The following is a 25,793-nucleotide window of genomic DNA, read 5'->3' as shown; positions in this document are numbered from 1 at the left end:
AGCTACCTGACTATCACACCTGACTATCACAAGGTGCCTATTACTCAAATAAAGGATTATTAAGCTGATAAAGTACCTATACTTTAGTTTGTGGTTTCTCTGTACACATTTGTAATTATTAACATTGTGTGCTGTTTTATGTTATTGTCCATACCACTCTACTTACTTAGTTATAAGCAATAATTATTGATTATATTTTGATTATTTAACTGCACGTCAAAGATTTATTGCATTCAAAATTAAATGCACATTGATAAGACGTAAGTTTGATCGTACAAATACACCAGATGAAACTGATGAACTGATGCATCTTGAATTTACTGCCACTTTCATCTTGCATGTCCATTAACCAGCAACGGTTCGGCAAATCCACCAGCAAATTTATCTTGCACGTGCATTATGATGAAGTCCAAACTCTAAAATGAGATGATTTAAATCTTAAATCTAGCTTTGATCCACCTCCCTGATATAATTAAGACTTCAAATTAACTCTTAGTATTTCAACGCGATAATTAACCTACAGAAGCCCTAAGCGGCCATGCATTATTCTTTTTTCTTGTTTTCTCATGCTCTTGACTTAAATTTCTCATGATATCAAAATAACAAAAGTTGCTTTCTTGTGATCATGACTTAATTTTTCTGTGTACTCAGCATAACAGCATGTTTTTATTGTTTTGGAGGCAGCAAAGACAACAATTTTATCTCAAGATCACAAAAAAATTAAGTTGTGATCATGAGAAAACAAGAAAGAAAAAAAAATAACAATGCATGGCTGCTTAGGGCTATGCTGACATTTAAAGAGTCTGAGAGAAAGCTACTTCCTCTTGGTCACTCTTCCTAAAATCTACTAAGAGAGCTATAGCATGAAAATGACTCTGCAGGCAAGTTAAAAAGAAGTAAAAGAGGAACTTAAATCAGTGACAGTCTAAATTAGAATCAGTATGACCTTACTGCATTACTTGTCAACTCTGAACATCAGTTCTCAGATAAACATGTAAATAGTGTCTAAAATAGTCTAATTCGCATTTTATATTTTCTGGTGTTCCTTAGGAGACAAGCAAAACAAACAGCACTCATGACCTATCACGGAGCCCACAGAGCCTGAGTGATACAGGCTACTCCTCAGATGGGATATCAAGCTCACACAGTGAAATTACTGGCCTTATCCATGAAGAAGAAATGAAGTTAAGTGAGAAGAGTATGTGTGGGAATCTTACGCCACCAAGCCCCTCTGAGATAACTAAACTGGAGAGCTCCATGCGACCTCTACTAGAGTCAAAGGTATTCTCTGAAGGACAGAAAACTTGGGACAAACAGCGTGGTAGAGAACGGCACCACAGAGACACTGATGACAGAAAGCACAGATCCCAATCACTATCAGTTAGTCCAGAGCAATATGACTCAGATGAAGATCTAGAGGATATCATGGAAGAGGAGGAGGACCCAACTGACTGGGAGGCCAAACGAGAGCTCAGAACAGTAGCTGCTGCTGGAGAGGCAAAGAAAAAGAAAAAGCCTGAGCTGGCTGATATAACTGATGAAGAGTTTATGCGAAGGCAGATCATGGAGATGAGCGCAGATGAAGAAAATGAGGACGAAGAGGATGAAGAAGAGTTGGAAGAGGAAGAAGAAGATGAGGAAGAGGAAGATGATGATGGATATGGTTACCAAAAGCTCAAAAAAATACAAAAGCACATAAGTGACTCAGGGAAAGAAAAGCGCCGTCTCACTCACCATTCAAGCAGCTTTGAAGAGGAGAGCAAAACTACCTGTGAAATCTACAAGGGATCAGCTGAGGAAGGAGAGGAGGACCTAATTGGCTCACAAGGTGGCCTACGGAGATTCAAGACCATAGAACTGAACAACACCAACAGTTACAGCCGAGACATGGAATTAAACAATGAAAATGACTTGAGCCTGGACAGAGAGCCTGAACTTGAAATGGAAAGCCTTACAGGTTCCCCAGAGGAACGATCAAGGGAGTATTCCTCCACTCTCCCACCTACAACTTCCAGCTACAACTCAGGAACATCTCCTACTTCTGTATCCTCCATGGAGGATGACAGTGATAGCAGTCCCAGTAGGAGACAACGTTTAGAAGAGGCTAAGCAACAGAGGAAAGCCAGACACCGGTCTCATGGCCCACTCCTGCCCACCATAGAAGATTCCTCAGAGGAGGATGAGCTGAGAGAGGAAGAGGAACTCCTGAGGGAACAAGAAAAAATGCGAGAAGTGGAGCAGCAAAGAATCCGAAGTACTGCCAGAAAAACTAAACGAGATAAAGAAGAGCTGAGGGCACAGAGACGAAGGGAACGGTCCAAAACTCCTCCAAGTAATCTGTCCCCCATTGAAGATGCATCCCCAACAGAGGAGCTGAGACAAGCTGCTGAAATGGAGGAACTTCATCGCTCTTCCTGCTCAGAATACTCACCTTCAATTGATTCTGAGGCTGAAGGGTTTGAAATGTCATCTAAGCTCTACAAGTCTGGTAGTGAGTACAATTTGCCTACATTCATGCTACTGTATTCTCCTACTGAAAAGCCAGAGACTACATCCTGTTCTACTATTACAACTACCTCCTCAAGTGGAAAGCCTCTAAAGAGTGCAGAGGAAGTTTATGAAGAAATGATGAAGAAAGCAGAGATGTTACAGAAGCAACAGAAGCAGCAGCAGCAGTCTGCACAACTGTATAGCCCTAGTGCCTATCAAGAAGATGATAGAAGAAATGGACAGAATTATGAAGATGAATATGACTATATCGACCAAGATGATACAAGCTATGAGAATGAGGAGACAAGTGATATCTATGAGGAAATATGTCAGACTTCACAAAACATTACGAAGCAGTTGGATGATCAAGTGGAAATGGATGTGTCTTATGCAGATAAACAGCTGCTAGACACAGGATCAGCTTTTGCTAAACTTCTGGAGCAGAGCAATGCCCTCCTCACCCCTGGCACAAGCCCTACACAACTCTCAGCCCCGGTATCATTTTCAGAAACTGGAACAGGAGGACGAATACCTGATGTCAGAGTAACTCAACACTTCTCCAAGGATGGGCATAAAGATCGAGTTAGAAGTCATGCTGGCAAAAATGCCATCATACCCTCAACTGCTGCCACTACTATCACTGCATATGGAGTATATGCCAGGGATGCTGTCCATGTCTCACAAACCACTACAAGTCAAACAATGACTTCACAGCAGTCCACCTTGTATGGCCGATATACAAGCTGCTCTGTCACAACCCCCACCAGTACTTCAAATGTGTCCAACAAAATAGCTGAAATCACTCAGGTTTATAATCAACGGGAGGGAAGGAGAGCCTCAGATAGAGTCCAAATAAGAGATAGTGCAACACAGCTAGAGTCAGTAACTGAATTGCGTTCTCATAATATCCATGCATACTACAAAGGGAGTCCACCACTTTCTCCTACTTCACCTCCAACTCATATACCAGCCCGATCTCCTTCCAGGAAAACAGCTGAATTTTCAACTCAGACTTTCAGTCCCCCAGTGATAGTACCCTCTGAAGGTTCTGGCCCTACATCTCCTATTATGGTGCAGGCCACTCAGACACCTCATAGAGCTATCTCACCACGGCTCTTTAGACAGCAGTCCTCTCAGGATGCTACTTTTATGGTAATAACAATTGGATCAGAGCAAACTAGCCCTCCAAAGCCAGTTACAGTTAACACAGCTACCTCTCCTTTATTTTCCCCAACAAAGTTTAGCCACCCCTCATCATTTGAAGCTTATTCACCACCTGTAAGCCCTCCTGACACACCACCACACCAGCAGTCACCTCTGCATGGTTTCTACAGATCCCATAAAGTTGAGAGAGTTAATGTTGGTACAAGCATGATGACTGCTGCTACCTCTTATGGTCGTGGATCACTTTCAATGGAAAACATATCTCTGTGCCGTATTTCCACAGTCCCTGGCACCTCAAGAGTTGAACAAGGGCAGAAGCTACACAGTGCAAGTGTGGCAGACCTAAGAACTGCTACTAAGTCATCTCCAATTATTATAACAGATCAGGGAATGGACTTAACTTCCTTGGCCACAGAGTCTCGAAAATATGCAAGCAGTGCAGAAGGGAGCCCTATTCGCCATTCTACAACTATCCAGCCTCTCATAATGAACTTGAATACCCAGGAACAGGCACATGTTGTTTCAACAGCAACAACAGTCAGTGTCACTGTTGCTGCCTCAATGTTCATATCTCAACCCAAGCATCCTTTGGTTTATGGTGATCCCTTTCAGAACAGAACAGATTTAGGCCAGGGCATGGGAACAGTAGTATGTCTTGTGCAGAACACACAACCACCAGTTGACCCATCTATACCAAATATTGATGCCAAGCTAGAAGATCTTAGTATACAACAGCAGCAGTTACTTAAGCAACAGCAGAAGCTACAGCATCAACAACATCTTTTAGAGCAGCAACTTCAGCAACATCATCAACTTCAACAGCAGCAAGCTTCTTTTGGAAAGTTTAGTCTTTCCAGTCAATTTCCACTGTTAAAGAAGGAACTAATTGTCACACAGACAAGCACTGCCCCTGTTGTCAGTGCAATATCTCCAGCTCTGGCACCTGAGATTTATAACATTGGCAGTTCTATGGAGTTGAAGAGTAAATCACCTGTTCAGCCGCAAGTTATGATGGTCCAGATGGACAGTACTGCACAAGGAAAATCTCTCACTCAGTTGATCAAATCAGAGGAAAGCCAGGATGCAAGGGATCTAACTGGGCAAATCAAGAAAGAGAATCAGGTTGCTTGCTGTGATGTAGTTTATAACTTGCCCTTTGGTGGTAGCTGTGTGGGTGGACCATTCTCCCAAAAACCAATGGCAGGTGAGATGGCAAATGTTAGTGAGCCATCAAGGCCCCCTTCTGCACCACCACAGCTCTATGAACCAATAGAGTTGAAGCAAGATAAACAAATATATCATGATTTTACCTTGAAATCATACACAATCCCTTTCCCTGGCCGGTTACAACCATCCTTGTCTGAGACCAACCTTGCAGAAGCAGGGCTCCAGTCCTACTCTTCTAAACCTGATATGCAAACCTCTGTAGAATTATCAATGGATTTAAACTCAGTTAAGCATAGCTATGAAGAAGGATTTCTTGGAATGGGACTTCAATATGGTTCCTACACAGATCTTCGTCAGGGTGACGTGGTAGCTCCAACTCTCCCTATACGCAGGTACAGTTCCCTGTCTAACATAAGTTCAGATTATGGATACTCATCCTGCGACCTTTCTAGTTTACCAGAGTCTAACCTTGCCCAGTATAGTGCCACTACTGCTAAAGAGATAAGTAGAATGTGTGCAGCCCTCAATTCAATAGATAGGTATAGCAGCAACCCTGAGCTGTTGCAGTTAGGTCGAGGAGGTGGTCCACAAGGCAGAATTCATTTGCAGCAGAGTCTAAGACCCAGCTTTATATATGGTCCAGATGGGAAGCCCTTTTCCCAAGCTCTTACAAGTCTCATCAATGCCAGACAAGCAAGCCTTAAAGCCATGTATCCATCAGCAATTAGATCAGCTGATGGTATGATCTATTCAACTATCAACACACCTATTGCATCCACTGTGCCAATAACAACTCAGCCAGCTTCTGTACTGCACCCATTATTAAGAGGTGTTTATAGACCATACCTCACACCAAATATGACGCCAGTGCCTCTGGCCAGCCTCAACAGAATGCCTGTGTCCCCAAGGATGCCTTTCACAGGACCAACACCTTATCATTTTCCAACACCTACTCATGTTCCTGTTACAACTTCTGCTACTGCAAATGACCCAGTTGAAATCACCACAGAGCAAGATGCACCTATCTATCTTGGAAGGTCATCAGTAACCTCTACAGGTATTGGGACATCTGCAGCACTAACCCAGCCTTCTGCTGTACAGAGTAGCCTAACCACAACAATGCCAACACAAGTGCTTGCTCCAGCCAACACAAGCCAATCTCAGGAGCAGCCATTGAACCTTTCTCAGCCCCATCTTCAAACACAGGGTTCTTCCCAACATCCAGTGCAGCCTTATCCTCCCACTCACAGTCAACTTACACAACAATCAGTTTTAACACTTCAAACATCTCATACACAATCAGCTGCAGACACAGCCTCAACTCTGGGAGCTCTTCCACAGGAAAAGGACATAGAAGAAGAACGCCTGCATCACCAACAGGAAAAGTTATTGCAGTTAGAGAGAGAGAGAATAGAGCTAGAAAAATTTAGGCAGCTGCGGCTACAGGAGGAGCTTGAGAGGGAACGTGCAGAATTGCAGCGGCACCGGGAAAAAGAGCATATGCTTGTTCAACGGGAGATTCAGGAGTTGCAGACCATAAAACAGCAGGTTTTACAGCAGCAACAAGCTGAGAGAGAAAGCCAACTGGTTATGCAGAGAGAGCAACTGGCTCAGCAAAAGCAGCAGCTTGACCAGATACAGTCTCTGCAGCAACAGCTTCAGCAGCATCTTGAGGAACAAAAGAGACAAAAGTCTGCAGCAACTAGTACCCAACTTATATGTGACCAAAGTGGCAGAATTATTCAGCCACAAGACCTGCCCCCAGATATGCAACATGGTGATATTCAGGTGCCTTCCAGATCTCTGCCCAACTCTGTATCAGAGATATATCTGAGGAATAATGAGGGGCAAGCAGATAATAGGTCTATGCGGAAACAAAGATCAATGCCTCGTCTACAGGATGGTATTGAGGGAGAGGTAACAATGTTTTCCCTTCCCACTAGAATTGTAGACAGCAGTGTGCAAACAGATGATGAGGATGAAGAAGAAAGATATCTAATGTCCAGAAAAAGAAGGACTAGACGTAGTGTGGATTGCAGTGTTCAGACAGATGATGATGAAGATAAGGCAGAATGGGAACAACCTGTCAGAAGGAGACGTTCTCGGTTCTCCAGGCACTCTGAATCAGGTGCTGATCCTAAAACTGAAACTTCAACTCTAACTGCCAAAGTTGCATCCTCTAGTATTGCCATCCAGACCATTCAGGATTGCTCTTGCCAAACAGAGATAGATCAGCTAGGGAAAATCTCCCCAGCAATACATGTCACTGTGTCAGATCCCAACAAAGTTGAGATTGTCCACTACATATCTGGTCCAGAGAGAACCCAAAAGGGGCAAAGCTTAGCTTGTCAGACTGACCCTGAGTCCCAATCTCAAGGTGTGGTAGTTCCACAGATTAATGTGGCCACCACCATTAGCCCATATTCCAGCAGTGCACAGCTTGTGGGGTCAGCAGATCCACTATGTTCTCGTCAACAGGCTGTTTCAAAGTTTGAGAGACGTAAACCAGATCCTTTGGACATTGGTTACCAGCAGCACCATCTGCACAATGAGTCACTTTCCAGTGTGATTCGTCAACCACCCAAATCCCCCCAGGTGCTGTATTCTCCTGTATCTCCTTCATCACCACATCGTGTCATAGAGACATCCTTCTCATCTAGCGAGAGGCTGAATAAAGCCCATGTTACTCCACAGCAGAAGTCATATACAGCTGAGTCACCACAGAGGCACCAGAGTTTACCCCGACCAATGAAGAATGTCCAGAGATCCTTGTCAGATCCCAAGTCCCTCAGTCCCACAACTGATGAGCAAACAAAGGCAAGGATATCCCTTTACCAACAACAAGCACTTCAAAGTCAGGTATGTGACACATTCTGTGTTTTTCTTTAAATATTTTGTATTCATATTTGAGATTTGGAATATAGTTATGGAAAAGTCTGTGATCTTTTGGAATGACTCGTAAAATGTTATCTGATTCTCTTATACTTTATTGAGAATGATCCAATATTACATATTTGTAAACGGCAAAAGTATGTGAACCTTGCATTCAGTATCTGGTGTGTGTCCCTTTTGCAACAATAACTGCAACTAAACATTTCTGGTAACTGTTGAACAGTCCTGCACATTCCCTTGGAGGAATTTTAGCTCATTCCTCAGTATAGAACAGCTTCAACTCTGGTATGATGGTGGGTTTCCTAATATGAACTTCTTGCTTCAGGCCCTTCCACATATCTTTTGGATTAAGGTCAGGAGTTTGACTTGAGTATTACAAAACATTAACTTTATTCTTCTTTAACCATTCTTTGGTATGATGACTTAGGGTGTGCTTAGGGTCACTGTCTTGCTGCATAACCCACTTTCTCTTGCGATACAGTTCTTGGGCAGATGTCCTGACATTTTCCTTTAGAAATTGCTGGTATAATTAAAAATTCATTGTTCCATCAATGATGAAAAGTCATCCTGGTCCATATGCAGCAAAACAGGCCCAAACCATGATACTACCACCACCATGTTTCACAGATGGGATAAGGTTCATACGCTGGAATGTAGTGTTTTCCTTTCTCCAAATATAATTGTTTAAACCAAAAAGTTCTATTTTGGTCTAATCAATCCACAAAACATCTTTCGTATAGTCTTCTGACATGTCTGTGATTTTTAGCAAACTGCAGATGGGCAGCAATGTTCTTTTTGGAGAGCAGTGGCTTTCTCCTGCATCCCTGCGTGCACACCAATCATGTTCATTGTTCTCCTAATGGTGTACTCATGAACATTAACATTAGCCAATGTGAGAGGGGCCTTTAGTTGCTTAGATGTTATCCTGAGTTCCTTTGTGACCTCTCAGACTATAACATCTCTCTTGCTCTTGGATTGATCTTTGTTGGTCCCCTCTCCTGGGGAGGGTAACAATGATCTTGAATTTATTCCATTTGTACACAATCTGACTGTGGATTTGTGGAGTCCAAACCCTTTAGAGATAGTTTTATAACCTTTTCCAGCCTGAAAAGGTTACAAGATAGCTCTTTTTCTGAGATCTCTCTTTCCGAAATCTCCTTTGTGCATGCTTTTATACACTTCCACAAACATGTGTTGTGAAGCTCAGACTTTGATAGATCCCTGTTCTTTAAATAAAACAGGGTGTTCACTCTAACTTGATTGTCACCCCATTGATTGAAAACATCTGACTCTAATTTCACCTTCATACTTTTGCCACACACAGATATGTAATATTGGATTATTTTCTTCAATAAAATAAATGACCAAGTATAATATTTTAGTTGAATTTGTTTAACTGGGTTCTCTTTATCTACTCTTAATACTTGTGTGAAAATCTGATGATGTTTTAGGTCATATTTATGCAGATATATAGAATATCCTAAAGGTTTCACAAACTTTCAAGTACCACTGTAAAGGTAACTCAGCATAATCTGCAATTTTTTCATCAATTCTGATTAACTAGTTTGTGCTATTCATGCAGAAGTGTAGATAATTCCAATTTTTTTCTGACATTATTACAAAAGGTGATGTATTTTTAAAATAGTAAAAATAAAAAATAAAAAGTTTTTATAAAATTCTAATTTGAGAAATATTGTTTTATCCAAATGTATAATTTAGATTTTTATCTAATTTATCTAAACTATAATAAACCAGCATAGATTAATTTCTTGAAAAAGTGTGATGGGCGCTTGGACCATAACTAATATTTCCAATTTAAATCTCGTGTGTCTAAGGGCTAATTTTTATTATAGCAAACATGAAAAAAAAAAAATCATCAAAACATCATCAAATATTATTCAAAAATAATATTTGATAAGTGTTGGACTGGAGACAAGGTATTTAAATGAATCAAAGTATTTTGTATTTCTGTAATATGTTTTTATTTTGCATTTTATATTGTCAACACAATAGCTATGATACATTATCTGACACAGATTCATAAACAGTGCTAAATTAGATTTTATATTTATTCCTCTGATTGTCTGATATTGCTGAGTAGTAGTTATATGATTGGTATCCAGCACTGACAACAAAAATAAGAAGTATAAAATTAAATCTATAGACTGTTGATTGATATCTTCTTTGACCTATTGAGCAGAAGATACAAATGACTCTGAGATGTAGATTAAGCTTGGGATTTCTTAGGGAAGTACAGTCAATAACTGGGAATCAGTAGAGAAATGTTTTAGGATATTCATTACTGCATAAATGATGCTGTTGTAATAAAGCCAAAAATTGGTCAAATTGAAAATTGCTATGCTGTTCTCATTGGAACGAAACCTTGCACAGTAACTACAGCATTGGAGACAGAGTCTGGGCAATAAAGACAGGAGCTGGGTCAGTGTGTATGTCTTATTTGTTACTGACAGGCCCCCTCTTCAAGATCGGAATGTTCAAGGTGACAGAATACACATTTATATACATACACATAATACATTGCCATAGATTTTATTTTAAATAGAATTTGCACATGATTGAACTTTCTTGTGTTAAGTGCATGTACATGGAGACTTCACCATGTTCATTTACTGACATTTCATGTTACTCATATGGACATTAAAGAAGCCTAAGTTAGCATTGCTAGCCACACAAATATTTACATATAGTATTGAATATTTCACCAGCATACATGTGCAAAATAAAATAATACACATGTCTAACAATATGAATGTGAAAGCAAACCAAAATACACTTATCTTACTAAAGATTAAGTGGCATATGTGCATGAGTCATCTTCCAAAATAGTGAGAACCTAAATAGAGATTAATTATTAATTAGCCATCATTTGGTAACACTTTACCAACTTTAACCTTATTAACTTTAATCAATGCAGCATTTATGACTGTGAATATATAATTCAGAATTTAACAATTAGCAAATGAGGGATCTAGCTGTTTGTAATGGGGTAGGATGCAAGTGCAGTTAAAACGGATGCCAATGCAGTTATAAGCTTTATTCAAAGAGAGGCATGCAGACAAATCCAACGATGGGCAAAAACATGGTCAAAAAACAAGCGAGGGTTCAGGCGATGGGCAAACGGGCATAAACAGGGCATAGACAAGAATCAGAAACATGAGGACAAAACAAGGTCAAAACCATGAAACACGGAACAAAGATCAAAGGCTTGGTACGGGTCTGGCAGAAAACACAGAAACACACAATTGTCATGTATCGTGACGGAGCGGAGATAGGACGGATGCAAGTGCAGTATGAACAGTTGTTTATTTTAAAAGAGAGACAGGCAGACAAAACGTGATCCATAAACGTAATCCAAAACAGGCGAAGGTCAGGCGATCGGCAAACAGGCATACACAGGGTTAAACATGAACCAAGGTCGTGGTCACGGAAAACAGGGTCGATAAACAAAATGAGAAACATGAACTATGACAAGGAACTGGGAGCGGATAATCCAGCGTGAACTAACTCTAAACATGGACCGTGACTATGACTACTAAACGAACTAATCTAACTCTACGATAATCTTCCGCGTTGTGTGCTGGGAGGCGCGCGGTATATATGTGGACATGATCAGCGTCTAAACTGCTAGCAGCTGAGGGCAATACAGACACACGTGAAATCCCAGCCAATGACAGAACAGGGAGGAGACATGACAGAAACATAAACAAAACGCACGTGTCCAGATGTCACTACTGTCAACAATGGAAAAGCAGGTGCTCGCGCATTCGCGCTTAGGGCACACTGCTTCAAGGGGAAATCATGACAGAACCCCCCCCCCCCAAAGGCACTCCTCCCGGAGTGCCATGAGTCATCCCATTTCAGTGGCGGCCCCGGCCCCCTGGGCTGAATGTCCCAAGCAGAGCCAGGAAACTGCAAGGTGTTCTTGGCGGTGCAGGGAAGCGGAGCGACGTCCCTGGCTGAACAGGGAGGCAGAGTAACGACCACAGCTGGGCAGACAGGCTGAGCGACGACCTCGGCGGAGCATGAAAGCGGAGTGACTTCCTCGGCGGAGCAGGATGGCGGAGCGATGTCCTTGGCGGAGCAGGACGGCGGAGCGACGTCCTCGGCGGAGCAGGGAAGCAGGGCGACGTCCTCGTCGGAGCATGAAAGCAGAGCGACGTCCCCGGCTGAACAGGTAGGCAGAGCGACGACCACAGCTGGGCAGACAGGCTGGGCGAAGTCCTCGGCGGAGCATGAAAGCGGAGCAACATTCACAGCAGGGCAGGCGGACTGAGCGAAGTCCTCAGCAGAGCATGAAGGCAGAGCGACGTCCTCGGCGGAGCAGGAAAGCAGAGCGATGTCCTCGGCTGAACAGGGAAACAGAGCGCGGTACTCAGCAGAGCAGGGAAGCAGGGCGACGTCCTCGTCGGAGCATGAAAGCGGAGCGACGTCCCCGGCTGAACTGGAAGGCAGAGCGACGTCCTCGGCGGAGCCTGCAAGCTGAACTTGGCTGGTCATGTCAGCAGACTGGGATGTGAGCAGAGCTTGGTTGTCCGTGTCAGCAGACTCGGACGTGAGCAGAACTTGGCTGTGCGTGTCAGCAGATTTGGGCGTGAGCAGAACTTGGCTGTGCATGTCAGTAGACTCGGGTGTGAGCAGAACTAGGGTGGTCGTGTCGGTAGTCTTGGGCGTGGGCTGAACCTGGGCGACCGGGTCGGTAGACTTGGGCGTGGGCTGAACTTGGGCGACCGGGTCGGTAGACTTGGGCGTGGGCTGAACTTAGGTGACCGGGTCAGTAGACTTGGGCGTGGGCTGAATGTGGTCGGCCGTGTCGTTAGACTTGGGCGTGAGCAGAACTTGGTCGGCCATATCAGTAGACTTGGGCTTGAGCAGAACTTGGTCGGCCATGTCAGTAGACTTGGGCGTGAGCAGAACTTGGTTGTTAGGCTTAGATGTTAGTGGAAACTGGTCAACTGGATCAGCAGGCTTGGACGTGACATCAGGAACTTGAGACTTGACTTGGACTTCAGAGACTGGAGACTTGACTTGGACCTCAGGGACTTGAAACTTGACTGGGACTTGGACCTCAGGGACTTGAGACTTGACTTGGATTTCAGAGACTTGAGACTTGACTTGGACTTCAGAGACTGGAGACTGGACTTGGACTTGGACCTCAGGGACATGAAACTTGACTTGGATTTCAGAGACTTGAGACTTGACTTGGACTTCAATGACTGGAAACTTGACTGGGACTTGGACCTCAGGGACTTGAGACTTGACTTGGATTTCAGAGACTGGAGACTTGACTTGGACTTGGACCTCAGGGTTGAGCTCTGGTGCTGGAGCCTCCCTGTTGACATCAAGCTGGAGCTCGGCAGGTGAGCCCACCTCGTGGGTCTCAGGTTCGAGCTCTGAGATCGCCAGGTTAACCTCGGCTGGAGCGCCACATGAGTTTGCCTGTAGTAGTTGGTAAACGGCAGGGCAGATTTGCCTGCCAGACTTACCCCCCTGAAAAGTTGTTCTAGCTAGACCCTCGCCTCCGTACTCCCGAACCGCATCATGAACTCCCCCACAAACTGTTCTACACTGTCCAGGTTCCTACAGTGCTTATCCAGTTAGAGTTGCACCCACTGACGGGCCGGTCCAAAGAACCGGGACCACATGAATCGGAGCCATTGCTTCTCCTGTGGCTTAGGGTCTAACAGGCTGGAGAAATAGAATTGACAGTCTACCAGAAAATATTCTGGGGCACCGAAAAATCCGTCAAATGGATCAGGAAGCTCCATAAATGTCCATTGTGGGAATTGGACTGAGTCCATAGCAGGGACGGTTGGCGTTGACTTCCAGGTTCTGCGTTTTCTCCGTTCTCCTGCTGCATCCATGTTTGGGTGGAAGATTCTGTCACGTATCATGACGGAGCGGAGATAGGACGGATGCAAGTGCAGTATGAACAGTTGTTTATTTTAAAAGAGAGACAGGCAGACAAATCCAAAACGTGATCCATAAACGTAATCCAAAACAGGCGAAGGTCAGGCGATCGGCAAACAGGCATACACAGGATTAAACATGAATCAAGGTCGTGGTCACGGAAAACAGGGTCGATAAACAAAACGAGAAACATGAACTATGACGAGGAACTGGGAGCGGATAATCCAGCGTGAACTAACTCTAAACATGGAACGTGACTATGACTACTAAACGAACTAATCTAACTCTACGATAATCTTCCACGTTGTGTGCTGGGAGGTGCGCGGTATATATGTGGACATGATCAGCGTCTAAACTGCTAGCAGCTGAGGGCAATACAGACACACGTGAAATCCCAGCCAATGACAGAACAGGGAGGAGACATGACAGAAACATAAACAAAATGCACGTGTCCAGATGTCACTACTGTCAACAATGGAAAAGCAGGTGCTCGCGCATTCGCGCTTAGAGCACGCTGCTTCAAGGGGAAATCATGACAACAATACTTCGCCCCAAACAAAGACACATGAGGGGTTGAAATACTAACTGTAATCAATGGTAAAACATAAACAGCTGAGACACATTGGAGATGAACACTAATATATGAACACTAATGTGAGATGAACACTAATATAACGGTGGAGACAGGACAGAAACCAAAACCAAACACATATATCAGTAAACAAAGTCACTGCCAACCTGGAAGCATGCGCTGTCACGCTTGAGGCAATTTATGTGCACTAAATGCTCTGGCATTCAGCGCAAGGGGATATCCATGACAGAGTCCCCTCCCCCCAGGGTGCTTGACCCAAAGCTCTAAAAAAAAAAAAAACTCTCCCCTGGTGGTCCTGGCCCTCTGGGCAAAATGTCCACACAGCCCTCCCCCAGGTCCCAAGGCAGGCATCGTCCATAAAATAGCTGGTTCCCTGAGGAGCCAAGGAGCAGACATGAGGCTGGGCAGGCTTGCTGGGGTTGTGAGGGGGGAACAAGGCTTGGAAAGTCAGACCGTCATCCTCTGGCATGAGCAGAGTTTGGTAGGTCATTTCATCGACCTCTGGCTTGAACATGTCATGGCAAGCTGTGACTTTAGTCTCTGGCATGAGCATGGCTTGGGAGGTTGCGTCATTGGCCTCAGGTGTGGGCAGAGCTTGGTTGGCCGTCTCATCAGCCTCAGGTGTGAACAGAGCTTGGATGGCCATTTGGTCAGCTTCTGACTGAAACTTGGCATGGTGGGCAGTCTCATTGGCCTGTGACTGGAACATGGCTCGGTGGGCCATCTCGTCAGCCTCTGGCTGGAACGTGGCTCGTTGGGCCATCTCGTCAGCCTCTGGCTGGAACATGGATTGGTGGGCCGTCTCACCGGCCTCAGGCATGAACAGGACTTGGTAGGCCGTCTCATTGGCCTCGGGCAGGAACCAGGCATGGGAAGCCGTGCCGTCAGCCTCTGGCAGGAACATTGCGTGGTGGGCTGTCTCATTGGCCTCGGGCATGAAGAGGACTTGGTAGACCGTTTTGTCGGTCTTAGGGAGGAACAGGACTTGGTAGACTGTCTCGTCGGCCTCTGGCATGAACAGGACTTGGTAGGCTGTGCTGTCAACCTCGATCTGGAATTGAACCTGGGAGTTTGCCTTGTTGACCTCTATCAGGATCATGGCTGGATAGACCACTTCATTGGTCTCACACTGGAGCTCTGGAGATCAGGTTGCCATGTTGACCTCCAGCTGGAGCTCTGCAGGGGAGACCACCATCTGGGTCTCAGGCTGGAGCTCTGGAGACAAGGTCCCCACATTGACCTCCGGCTGGAGCTCTGCAGGGGAAACCACCTCGTGGGTCTCAGGCTGGAGCTCTGGAGATGAGGTTGCCACGTTGACCTCCGTCTGGAGCTCTGCAGGGGAGACCACCTTGTGGGTCTCAGGCTGGAGCTCTGGAGATGAGGTTACCACGTTGACCTCTGGCTGGAGCTCAGCTGTGGAGGCCACCCTGTCAGCCTTCTCATAGTAGGTGGTGAATGGCCTTGCAGGTTTGTCTATTACACTGGCCCTCCTCAAAAAATTTTCTAAATGGAATTTAAAGTCTGTCTTCACATAGATCACCCTAATGAGGCAGATGAACTCCACTACACTCCCTAGGCCTATGGTTCCCATGGTGATCAGGAGCTCTGCCCATTGGTGAGCTGGACAGATGAACTGGGATAACAGGAACTCTAGCCACTGTCTCTCCTTGGGCTTGGGGTTCACCAGGCTCTCAAATTAAAATTGGCACTGGAGGTAAAATCCCTTCAGAGGGCTTTCAAAGCCCTCGAAGGGAGCCAGAACATCTAGGTTAAGCCACTGGGAAACTCACTCAGAATCAAAAGCCAACATAACGCTCCCTTCACTCTCCTGCTACATCCATGTTAAAGGCAAAGTATTCTGTCATGTAACGGGGTAGGAGATGGATGCAAGTGCAGTTAAAAGCTTTATTCAAAGAGAGGCAGGAAGACAAATCCAAATGATGGGCAAAAACGGGGTCAAAAAACAAGCGAGGGGTCAGGCGATCGGCAAACGGGCATTAACAGGGCATAGACGAGAATCAGAAACATGAGGATGAGGACAAAACAGGATCAAAACCATGAAACATGAAACAGAGATCAAAGGTTTGGTACAGGCCTGATGGAAAACACAGAAACACACAATACTTCACCCTGAACAAAGACACACGAGGGGTTTAAATAATAAACGTAGTCAAGGGTAAAACATAAACAGCTGAGACACATTATGAGACAACCAATAACATAACAGGGGTGGAGACAGGACAGAAACCAAATCAAAACACACGTGTAACAGTAAACAAAGTCAATGTCAACCCGGAAGCGCACGTTATCGAGCTTCGGGCAGTTTATGAGCGCTAAATGCTCTGGCACTCAGTGTGAAGGGAAATCTGTGACAATGTTCATATTATATGTGCTTTGTCTGTGATTTACTTCCTGGAAAATCATACAGGTATTATAATACAATCCATTTAAAGAACATTAGTTTGACTTGCAGCAGCAGTAACAAATCAAAAACAATTTTATTTAAAAAAAAAAAAATTTTTTGGAAAAAATGATCTTGGAAAGACACAATTGTTTTGAAAGATAATTCCCTAGCATAGTCAGTAACAATAGATAGGAAGCTTTCCAGAAAGGTCCACATGGCATCCGGTTGAGACCAATTATGAAGTCAAACTGAAGTAGCTGAAGAACTTTAAAACTTCAAGGGGTTGAATAAAATTATTTTCTGCAAATTGTTATTTGTTATCATTTGTAGATTTTTGTAATAAAATTACTTTTATTACCAACAGTCCTGATTTTTTTTCTAAGTGTTTCTGGGGGCATAGTGGTAGGGTTCCGGTTCACAAAAAGTAGTGTATACACACATTGCAACATGAAGTATGATTTATATACATTTGTTAATAATTAAATTCTTTTAATTTGATTAGTTAATAGTATATTCACACATTAATGGACCATGTTTGATTATTTTAATAGTCAAATTCCAAATAACTAATAATTTGTTCATATATATAAATGGTGTATTAACTATTTTTGTATTCATTTGTTTTTGCTGTAGACTGAAGACATTTGGGGTTGCGATATTAGAAGAGAGTTTAGAATTTCAGCTTTTATTTCCTGGTATTTATATGTAGATGTGTTAAACAACATAGAACAGAGCACATTTTGACCACCCAATTTGTATGCTAAAAAAAAACGGTAACTGTTCCTCAGTGGTGGAATGAACTTCCAATCTCAATCCGGACCGCAGAATCTCTCACCATCTTCAAAAAACAGCTAAAGACCCACCTCTTCCGTGAACACCTAACCAACTCATTAAAAAAAATAAATAAATAAATAAAAAAATTGGCACTTTCCACTTCTACTCTGTGCACTTTGCTTTTTCTGGAACTCAATTAATGGATCTTGTATGGTAGCACTACTTGTATTGTTCTCTGCTTGATATATCGCTTTGCTTGTATTTTTCTCATTTATAAGTCGCTTTGGATAAAAGCGTCTGCTAAGTGAATAAATGTAAATGTATGCAAGCAAAAAATATTGGAACATGTGACTGACAGGTGTTTCTTGTTACCCAGGTGTGTCCTGTCAGATTGATTGTTTAAATAAATAGCTCTGAATGTCTACTCTTGGTTTTACCCTTCCATTTCACCTGTGAATACTGCATTTGTTATTAAAAATGATAAGTCCACATGAAGATCAGAGAGCTGTCTATGGGAGAAAAGCAAGCCATTTTGAAGCTGAGAAAAGAGGGAAAATCAATCAGAGGCATTGCACAAACATTGGGCAAACAACAATACAACAATTTGGAATATCCTGAAAAATAAAGAAACCACTGGCATAATAAGCAACATACACCAAATGGGTCAGCCAAGGAAAACAACAACACCTGATGACAGAAACATTATGAGAGCTGTGAGGAAAACCCCCAAAACAACAGTCACCAACAACCTCCACAGGGCAGGGGTGAAGATATCATATGCCTGGAAAAGCATCACAAAAGAAGAAACCAACAATTTGGTGTTGTCAGTGAGTTGCAGGCTTGCACATATTAAGTGTTATTAATATTTAATTTACTTCAAGACTTATCTGTTCCTATACCTTTGCTCACCTGAACATTGGGTGGTCTGATACAAAAGGTTCTGTGTTGTTTTAAGTTGCACTAGGTTTTATGTTGATTAACACATCTGTAAATACCAGGAAATAAAAGCTGAAATCATAATCTCTCGTCTCATATCCATCTTTTGATCTCAAACCCAAATCTCTTTGGTGTATAGCACAAACAAATGAATTGGCCTTGCTCTTTCAATAGTTTTGGAGGGGACTGTAGATGCCAGATTTTTTACTACATCAAGGACAAAAAAACTGGTTGGACCTACACATGAAATACAACATGTAATTAGAAATATTAGTTTGGCGTGCCATTTACTAATATAGGTGTGGATGAGTTTTCAACTGCTGAAACATATAATACAACATATAATAATGAATATTCTTGGGAAAACTACACTTTCACGTTTACATTGTTAAACTAAGTGTTAAAATTAGGTTATTCAAATGCAGTGTGAACATGTCATCTGCCATTATTTAGAAAAAAGTACCTTTAGTCTTTCATCTTGTTGTTTCAAAATATCTTTTACTGATTTTACATAGAGATTGAGAATTTTAAAGCTGTTTTAAATTTTAAATTAATTAATTTAACTTCATTTTATATATAAAGAAGGGTATAGAATAAAATTGTCACCACTATGGATCTTTCACACAAAATCACTTGTTTTTGTCTTGTTGTTACTATAGAATAACTAACACTGTGCTTTAATTTTTGCATGCTTTTTACCCATCCCCTCTACCTGGCCCCTCTATCTGTCTCTATCCTTGCAGTTGATGGCACTCCAACAGAGCTCCCTCCTGAGGAAGGTTAAACGAACTCTGCCAAGCCCCCCACCTGAGGAGACTCAGCTGTCAATGGTCACCCATGCCCTGCCCCAGATGTATGTGCCCTCTCTGCCCTCTCTGAAGATGGGTTCCCGTCCAGGCTTAGCAGCCAAGGCCAGTCTTCTGAAAGACCTGACTCATGAACTAAAGGCTGTTGAGCAAGAATCCACCAAACTACGGAAACAGCAAGCTGAGTTGGAAGAAGAAGAGAAAGAGATTGATGCCAAACTCCGATACCTGGAGATGGGCATTACACAGAGAAAGGAGACACTTGTGAAAGAGAGGGAGAGGAGAGAGATAGCATACCTGCGCTGTATGGGCGACACACGAGATTACATGTCTGATTCTGAACTGAACAACCTTCGGCTGGCAGCTGCAGCCACATCAGAGAGTAATGGGCTTCTGACCAGACCAAGCACGGCACCACTCAGCCAATTTACCAGTGAGCTAAGCACTGCTGCACAGTTTCCTCCTACATCATCCTTTGTGTCCTACCAGTACCCTCAGAGCCAATCAACAGCAACCACAATACATGACTCCACATTCCAAAGCACTGGATTTAACCAGCCTCCGTATCCTACAGTCTCCCAGGCACAGGCTCTACCCCAACCCACACCTCTACAAACCATACCCCATCATCCTACCCCATCTTATCATGCTCAAGGGACTTTCCCCTCCCAGAGCTTCCCAACAAGCCAACCACCTTATCCAACAGAGCATACAATGCTACCTCCAACTGGATTCCAGCCACCTTCTCAACCACCTGTGGGTCAAACCCCTTACCCAACCCACACCACACCATACCCGAGCCAGGCCCCCCCCTACCCGGTCAGTCAGGCAAGTACATACCAGCCACTGGCAGACATACTAACTATCCATCAGAGGCCACGACAAACCTCACTGGCTGACCTTGAACACAAGATGGCCACTAATTATGAGGTTATAAGCAATCCTTCTGCTGTAATAACAACAACTGTCCAAGATTCTACATATAGCCAATCTGGTTTGGTTTCATCTTATGGTCAGTACAGCACAGCCATGGCAAGTACCTATGGGCCATACTCCACCTCAGGTTCAAGTACTTATGGTGGATACTCAACTACCACAGCAAGTTCATATGGGCCATATACAACAACTTCAGCAAATAGTTATGGTCAATACACTACAACCACACCCAATACCTATGGACACACAACAACCACAGGCAGTTCTTATGCACAGTATCCTACCACTGTTGCCAACACATATGGACAGACAACACTTTCTGATCATATGCACTCAGTGGACAGTCCCTCTACTTATACTGGTGATGGCTTATACAGTTCTTCCAGCCTGGAGCAGAATGTACCTAGAAATTATGTAATGATTGATGACATAAGTGAGTTAACCAAAGAGGGCATGGGCACCACCTCAGACCCACACCGCAGTGAGGGCTATGGGCGCTATGGGGGTGATGGACTCCACACACGAGGGGGGAGCTCCTACGGCAGACCAGAGGACGAGCGTGATACAGAGATGTACGACCATCACCATGGCAGGGGTAAGAGCACTGGCAGCTACCAAGCGCGAGGGCGAGATACGCATGGCCGGGTAGTGGGCAGCAGTAGCATGGGTGGGGGATCCACATATTACTATGATGACTACAAGCACTCAACATCCACAAGACCAGCCCAGAGGCACTCCTCAAAGACCCTGGCCCCAGTTGTCATGTCTACCAAGAGGAGCAAGCATCGTAAGCAAGGCTTAGAGCAAAAGATCTCCAAGTTCTCTCCAATTGAGGAAGCTCGTGATGTGGAGGCTGATCTGGCCTCATACACCATGAGCACCTCCACTACAAGTGGTTATGGCACAGGTTCTCATTCACGAAAACTCCAAGATGAAATCTATGGGCTGCAACAAACCATGTATGACCCCCATCGGGGCTACTATGATGATGAACATTTCTATGGCAATGGCAGGTCCCGCTCAGCTGGTCATGGCATGGATAAGATTTCTCGGGACACAGGCTATCGAAGCAGATCTTATGAACGGGACTATGCAGATCGGTCATATCGAAGCAGCTATGGCCGAAGTGGGCGTCCCACATTGCGCTCTCAGTACTCTGAAGAGGAGAGCCCACTTAGTCCTATTGGGAAGTTCATGGGCAGTAGGCAGGCCTGCTACGATCCATCTTACTCGTATGGCTCAAGCCACTCTCTTCCTGATGTACAGGACCATATTCGAGACCTGCCACGGACCCATGTCTACAAACCTGATGATATGTACATAATAGACGATATGTATTGCGCTGTGTCTGACAGTGAAGGTAATTGGGTGCTGAATGCCAGAGTCACTGTCTACTTTAAACATCCCCCACCCACTCAGACAAAGTGAAAGATCAGATAGCAGATATAACGGAGTCAAAGCCCAGTGCATGTCTATGTTGTGTCTTCAGGCAACCAGCTTTCATCAAAACTGACTATCAAAATTGCATAAGCTTTTGTCTCAACTCTTTCCTTATATTTTCTCATTTTGATGCATGTTTTCCTAAGGTTCATCTCTTGCATGAGTAGTCAAAATATCTGTAAATTGTGAATAGTGTTTTAAGTGTTTTTTAAACAGTTTTTTAAGTGTAATTTTTATAGTCTTATTTTATTTTGCAGTGCTTTGCATGGATATTAAGCTGTAGTTCTCTTTTCTGTTCTTCTCTTATTCACAATCTTAGCATGCATGCCTTTTTTGTCAGTTGGAAATTGACTGTGATGTACTTTTGGTTTCCAAAGCCTACCATCTTGGCCAGGAGGAGACTGACTGGTTTGAGAAGCCGCGAGATGTCCGGGGTTCCCGCCACTATAGCAGTGGCCATTCCTCTTCTGGGAGGCGTGGCCATGTGAAACACACATACCATGACTATGATGAACCTCCAGAGGAAGACCTTTGGCCACAAGATGACTATGGTCACTCCCGCCACACATCTTCTCGAGAGCACCGTCATCATAGTAGTGGAAATTCTGGTAGACACTCTTCCTCCCGCCACTCTGATGAGCCCCGTTCTTCTCGATCATCTCGTTCTTCAAAGGACCCATCTATACGGCATGACTCTCGTTCTATGTCCTCTTCTTCAGCAAAGAGAGGAGACTCTCGCTCTCAGGGCTACCACTCCTCTGATTACTCCCGTGACCCTCCTGGGCACCACCATGGCTCACGCACTGGGAAACAGTCTTCCCATCACCAAGGTTCTTCCAGCAGGAAGCAACAAGATCTCCAAGGCCACCTATCATCCTCGAGACAGATGGGTTCAACTGGCTCAGGGCAAAGGGCTGCAAGTGGACCCTCCAACACAAGTAGGCAGTCTGGGTCCCAGCAGCTAACTGAGGTACAACAGGGCCAGCGAACACAGTTACAACAGCAGGCACAGACACCAGCAGCTAGGCCTGGACAGCAGACACCTGCAGCAGGTGCTGTACAGTCACAGCCAACACAAGTCCAGCAGCTCCAAGCGAAACCTGGCCAGACAAGTCCTGCAACACGGGCACCTGCAGCAGGAGTGCAACCAGCACCTGCTACGGTGAGTAGTTTTATTAATTTATAATTGAACTATTAAATTTCTTTTGGATATATTATGGGTTCTTTTTTTCAGTAATCATCTCCAGTCTTATACAAAGCCTTTATAATAACTGTTGGAAGTTACAATGGGAATTTGATCCTGGGAGAAGAGGGTCTGCAAACTGAAACACTTTGTTGATGAGAGAGATCAGAGGACAATGACCAGATTGTTTTGAGCTGACAGGAAGTCTGCAGTAACTCAAATAAACACTTTTTATAACCACGGTGAACAGAAAAGCATCTCAGAATGCACAACACTCCAAACTTGAGGTGCATGGACTACAGTAACAAAAGACCATGTCAGGTTACACCCCTATCAGCTAAGAACAATAATCCAAGGCTAACACATCACAAATTCACCAAAACTGGACAGTTGAAGACTAGAAAAAGACCTGGTGATTTTTTATTTTTTTCTAATCTTCAGCTGTCCAGTTTTGGTGGGTCTGTGGTGTCTGTTTTCCACACCATTCCATGTGGTGTCTTAATTGTAATTGATGTACTTAATTGTAAAATCACATTAATCACTGCCGAATTGGTTTAAATTAATTTGATAAGCTCTCATGTAAAGTAATTTATCACTTTATCCATATAAATTCAGTTCTGTCTCTAGTTATGGTGCTGTCTCTACAAATGTACTCCATGTGAAAAAAAAAAAAAACTATTTGGGATGATACAATTAATTCATTAATAGTTTCATATTTAAGTTTTGGTGTGACATATTGAGGTTACTTCAAATTATCAGACATTGCTGGATTGTGATGCTACTTTCTCACACTGATATCAGTATAGAAATTTGGTTTAAGTTTATTGTCTGAATATCAAGTAACTGAGGCATACCTCTGGTTTCAGTGAACTCTGGCCTGTGTGTGCAAATCCTGCACAACCTCTGAATAGCTTTTAGGGCTATAGTTAAATGTGAGATCTGAATACAGATGTGCACAATTTTGGTATTAACTACTATGAATATATAATTCTGAATATGGCTCTTTGCGTACAGTGAATAAACGGACGAAGATTGTTCAAGTAAAACAGTCCTATATGTATATATCTGCTCCAAATGGAAATACAAGCTAATTGACTGTGAAAACCTTCTTTGCAGTGTTTTTTAGCTAAATGCACCAAGAAGAACAAACAACACTTCAAACTGGCACACTGAAACAGTGTGGTGGCTTTTTTCTCATACTGCACATAGCTTCAAATGATTAAACTACAGTTTCTCTCTCACCCACAGTGGGAATCTCATTAGTTCTAATCTTTACTGAACTTTCAATGAAACACAACATTGATTTGTATTGTAATAACTTTTCCTTTTCTGCCAGTTGTGTCTGTGGTCAATTTGTTTGTAATAACTTTCCTACATGCATGAAACCTAATTTTCCTCTATCATTGGAAAAATTAAAAACAATTAAGTGTTCTACAGTTGTGTTGCTTGCTTAAAATAACATTTATCTGGCCTCTGATAGGCCAAGCCTGAGCCTGTCACCGCTCCTGTTACTGCAATTGGAGCAAAAGCAGCCACCCCACAACCTGCCAAAACAGCCCAGCCTCCACTCACAGGGATAGGTAAATATATAGACATAAAGCACACACACACAAACAATTGTATGCATTTCCACTGCTATGCTATCTTACTTTTCTGCAATAAGAAATGTATGGAATTCGTGACCCAGAGCTGTCACAATTATTTGCAAATATTTCCAAAATTGTAGCTCTTGAACCCTGTCTCTTTTGTGACCATTTCAGGCTTTATCAGACCTGATTCAGCTCAGGTGTTTCAAATTCATTATAAATAACACAGAAATGAAACAAACCATGTGACATCTCAATGTGGATAATTAAAAGCTCTCAAGTTTCACACATTCTCAAGCTATGTTCAAACTCTTTAACAGCTGAGTTTTATTTAGGCATAAAAATCACACTAGTTTGTTTAAATAAAATGGAGATAATGTTCCATTATTACATAACTTTCTGCATAATTATTGGGAATACATGTACCTCATACCCACAAATACCCAGAAATACATACACAGTGACTCATGTATAGGGCTTAAACATTGTGTGGAATGTTGATTCTTTAGTCATGAGGCCTAGATTCATCATGATACCTTGTGCTTGACACCTTCTGTTTCAGAAGGACATTTGACATAATGACACATTAGAATTGTACTTTCAAAAATGTGTAAACGTCTTAAGAATTAGGTTTGAAATGGTATGCAAGAGGATGATATTGAATATCATAAATCTGCAGCAGTGGTGTCAACAATTAAGTTAGTGAAACAGTTTAAACATTTATTAAAACAGAGGTTAAAATTGGATTACTCTCATCCACCAAATATGTAGAAATACTGTTTTCTTTGATTATGCCTGCTGTTTGTTTGTCCCCCCCCTGCTGCACTGTGAAATAACTTTTTGCTCTCTGCAGGCTCCAAGGCAGCTTCAAGATCTGGTGCAATAGGTAGTGCTGCAGCTGCTCAGCCTGGTATGGAAGGAGACAGCATGTTGTCTAAGATCCTGCCTGGAAGTGCTGCAGAACAAGCTGGCAAACTGGGAGAAGGTTAGAAGGACCTTTAAAATACTCTGTGTGCTTGAACATGATTCAAAATAAGACTTCATTGATATTATACATACATATATGTGTTTTGAACATCCCATTCCAGTTTTCGACCCTCTTTTCTGGTATAGTAACTTCCACTCTTCTGGGAAGGCTTTCCACTAGATTTTAAAGTATGGCTTTGGAGATTTTCCCATTCAGCCACAAGAGTATTAGTGAGGTCAGGTGGTGCTTGATAGTTTGTGAACCCTTCAGAATTTTCTATATTTCTGCATAATCATGACCTAAAACATCATCCGATTTTCACACAAGTAGATAAAAGTAGATAAAGAGAACAGAATGAAACAAATGAGACAAAATTTTATACTTGGTCACTTATTTATTGAGAAAAATGATTCAATATTAAATATTTATGAGTGGCAAAAGTATGGGATCCTCTAGAATTAGCAGTTAATTTGAAGTTGAAATTAGAGTCATGTGTTTCAATCAATGGGATGACATCCGGTGTGACAA

General features: G+C 43.0%; 1 protein-coding gene across 1 annotated transcript in view; it reads left to right on the top strand.

The window, feature by feature from the left end:
* bsna (bassoon presynaptic cytomatrix protein a) overlaps window positions 1–25,310 on the top strand; it is a 190,172-nt gene extending 164,862 nt beyond the window's left edge. The window contains exons 5-9 of the mRNA XM_053624703.1: window positions 1,051–7,680; window positions 19,091–21,449; window positions 21,907–22,691; window positions 24,193–24,292; window positions 25,152–25,310. Of these exons, the coding sequence (XP_053480678.1) occupies window positions 1,051–7,680; window positions 19,091–21,449; window positions 21,907–22,691; window positions 24,193–24,292; window positions 25,152–25,288 (10,011 nt within the window). The 3' untranslated portion in view covers window positions 25,289–25,310. The remainder of the gene's footprint in view (window positions 1–1,050; window positions 7,681–19,090; window positions 21,450–21,906; window positions 22,692–24,192; window positions 24,293–25,151) is intronic.
* The last annotated feature ends 483 nt before the right edge of the window (window positions 25,311–25,793 follow it).

The sequence above is a fragment of the Ictalurus furcatus genome, chromosome 5 (assembly GCF_023375685.1).
Source record: "Ictalurus furcatus strain D&B chromosome 5, Billie_1.0, whole genome shotgun sequence".
Classification (NCBI taxonomy): Eukaryota; Metazoa; Chordata; class Actinopteri; order Siluriformes; family Ictaluridae; genus Ictalurus; species Ictalurus furcatus.
Note: the sequence above shows the minus strand (reverse complement) of the source record. Positions and strands in the feature narration are given on the sequence as shown.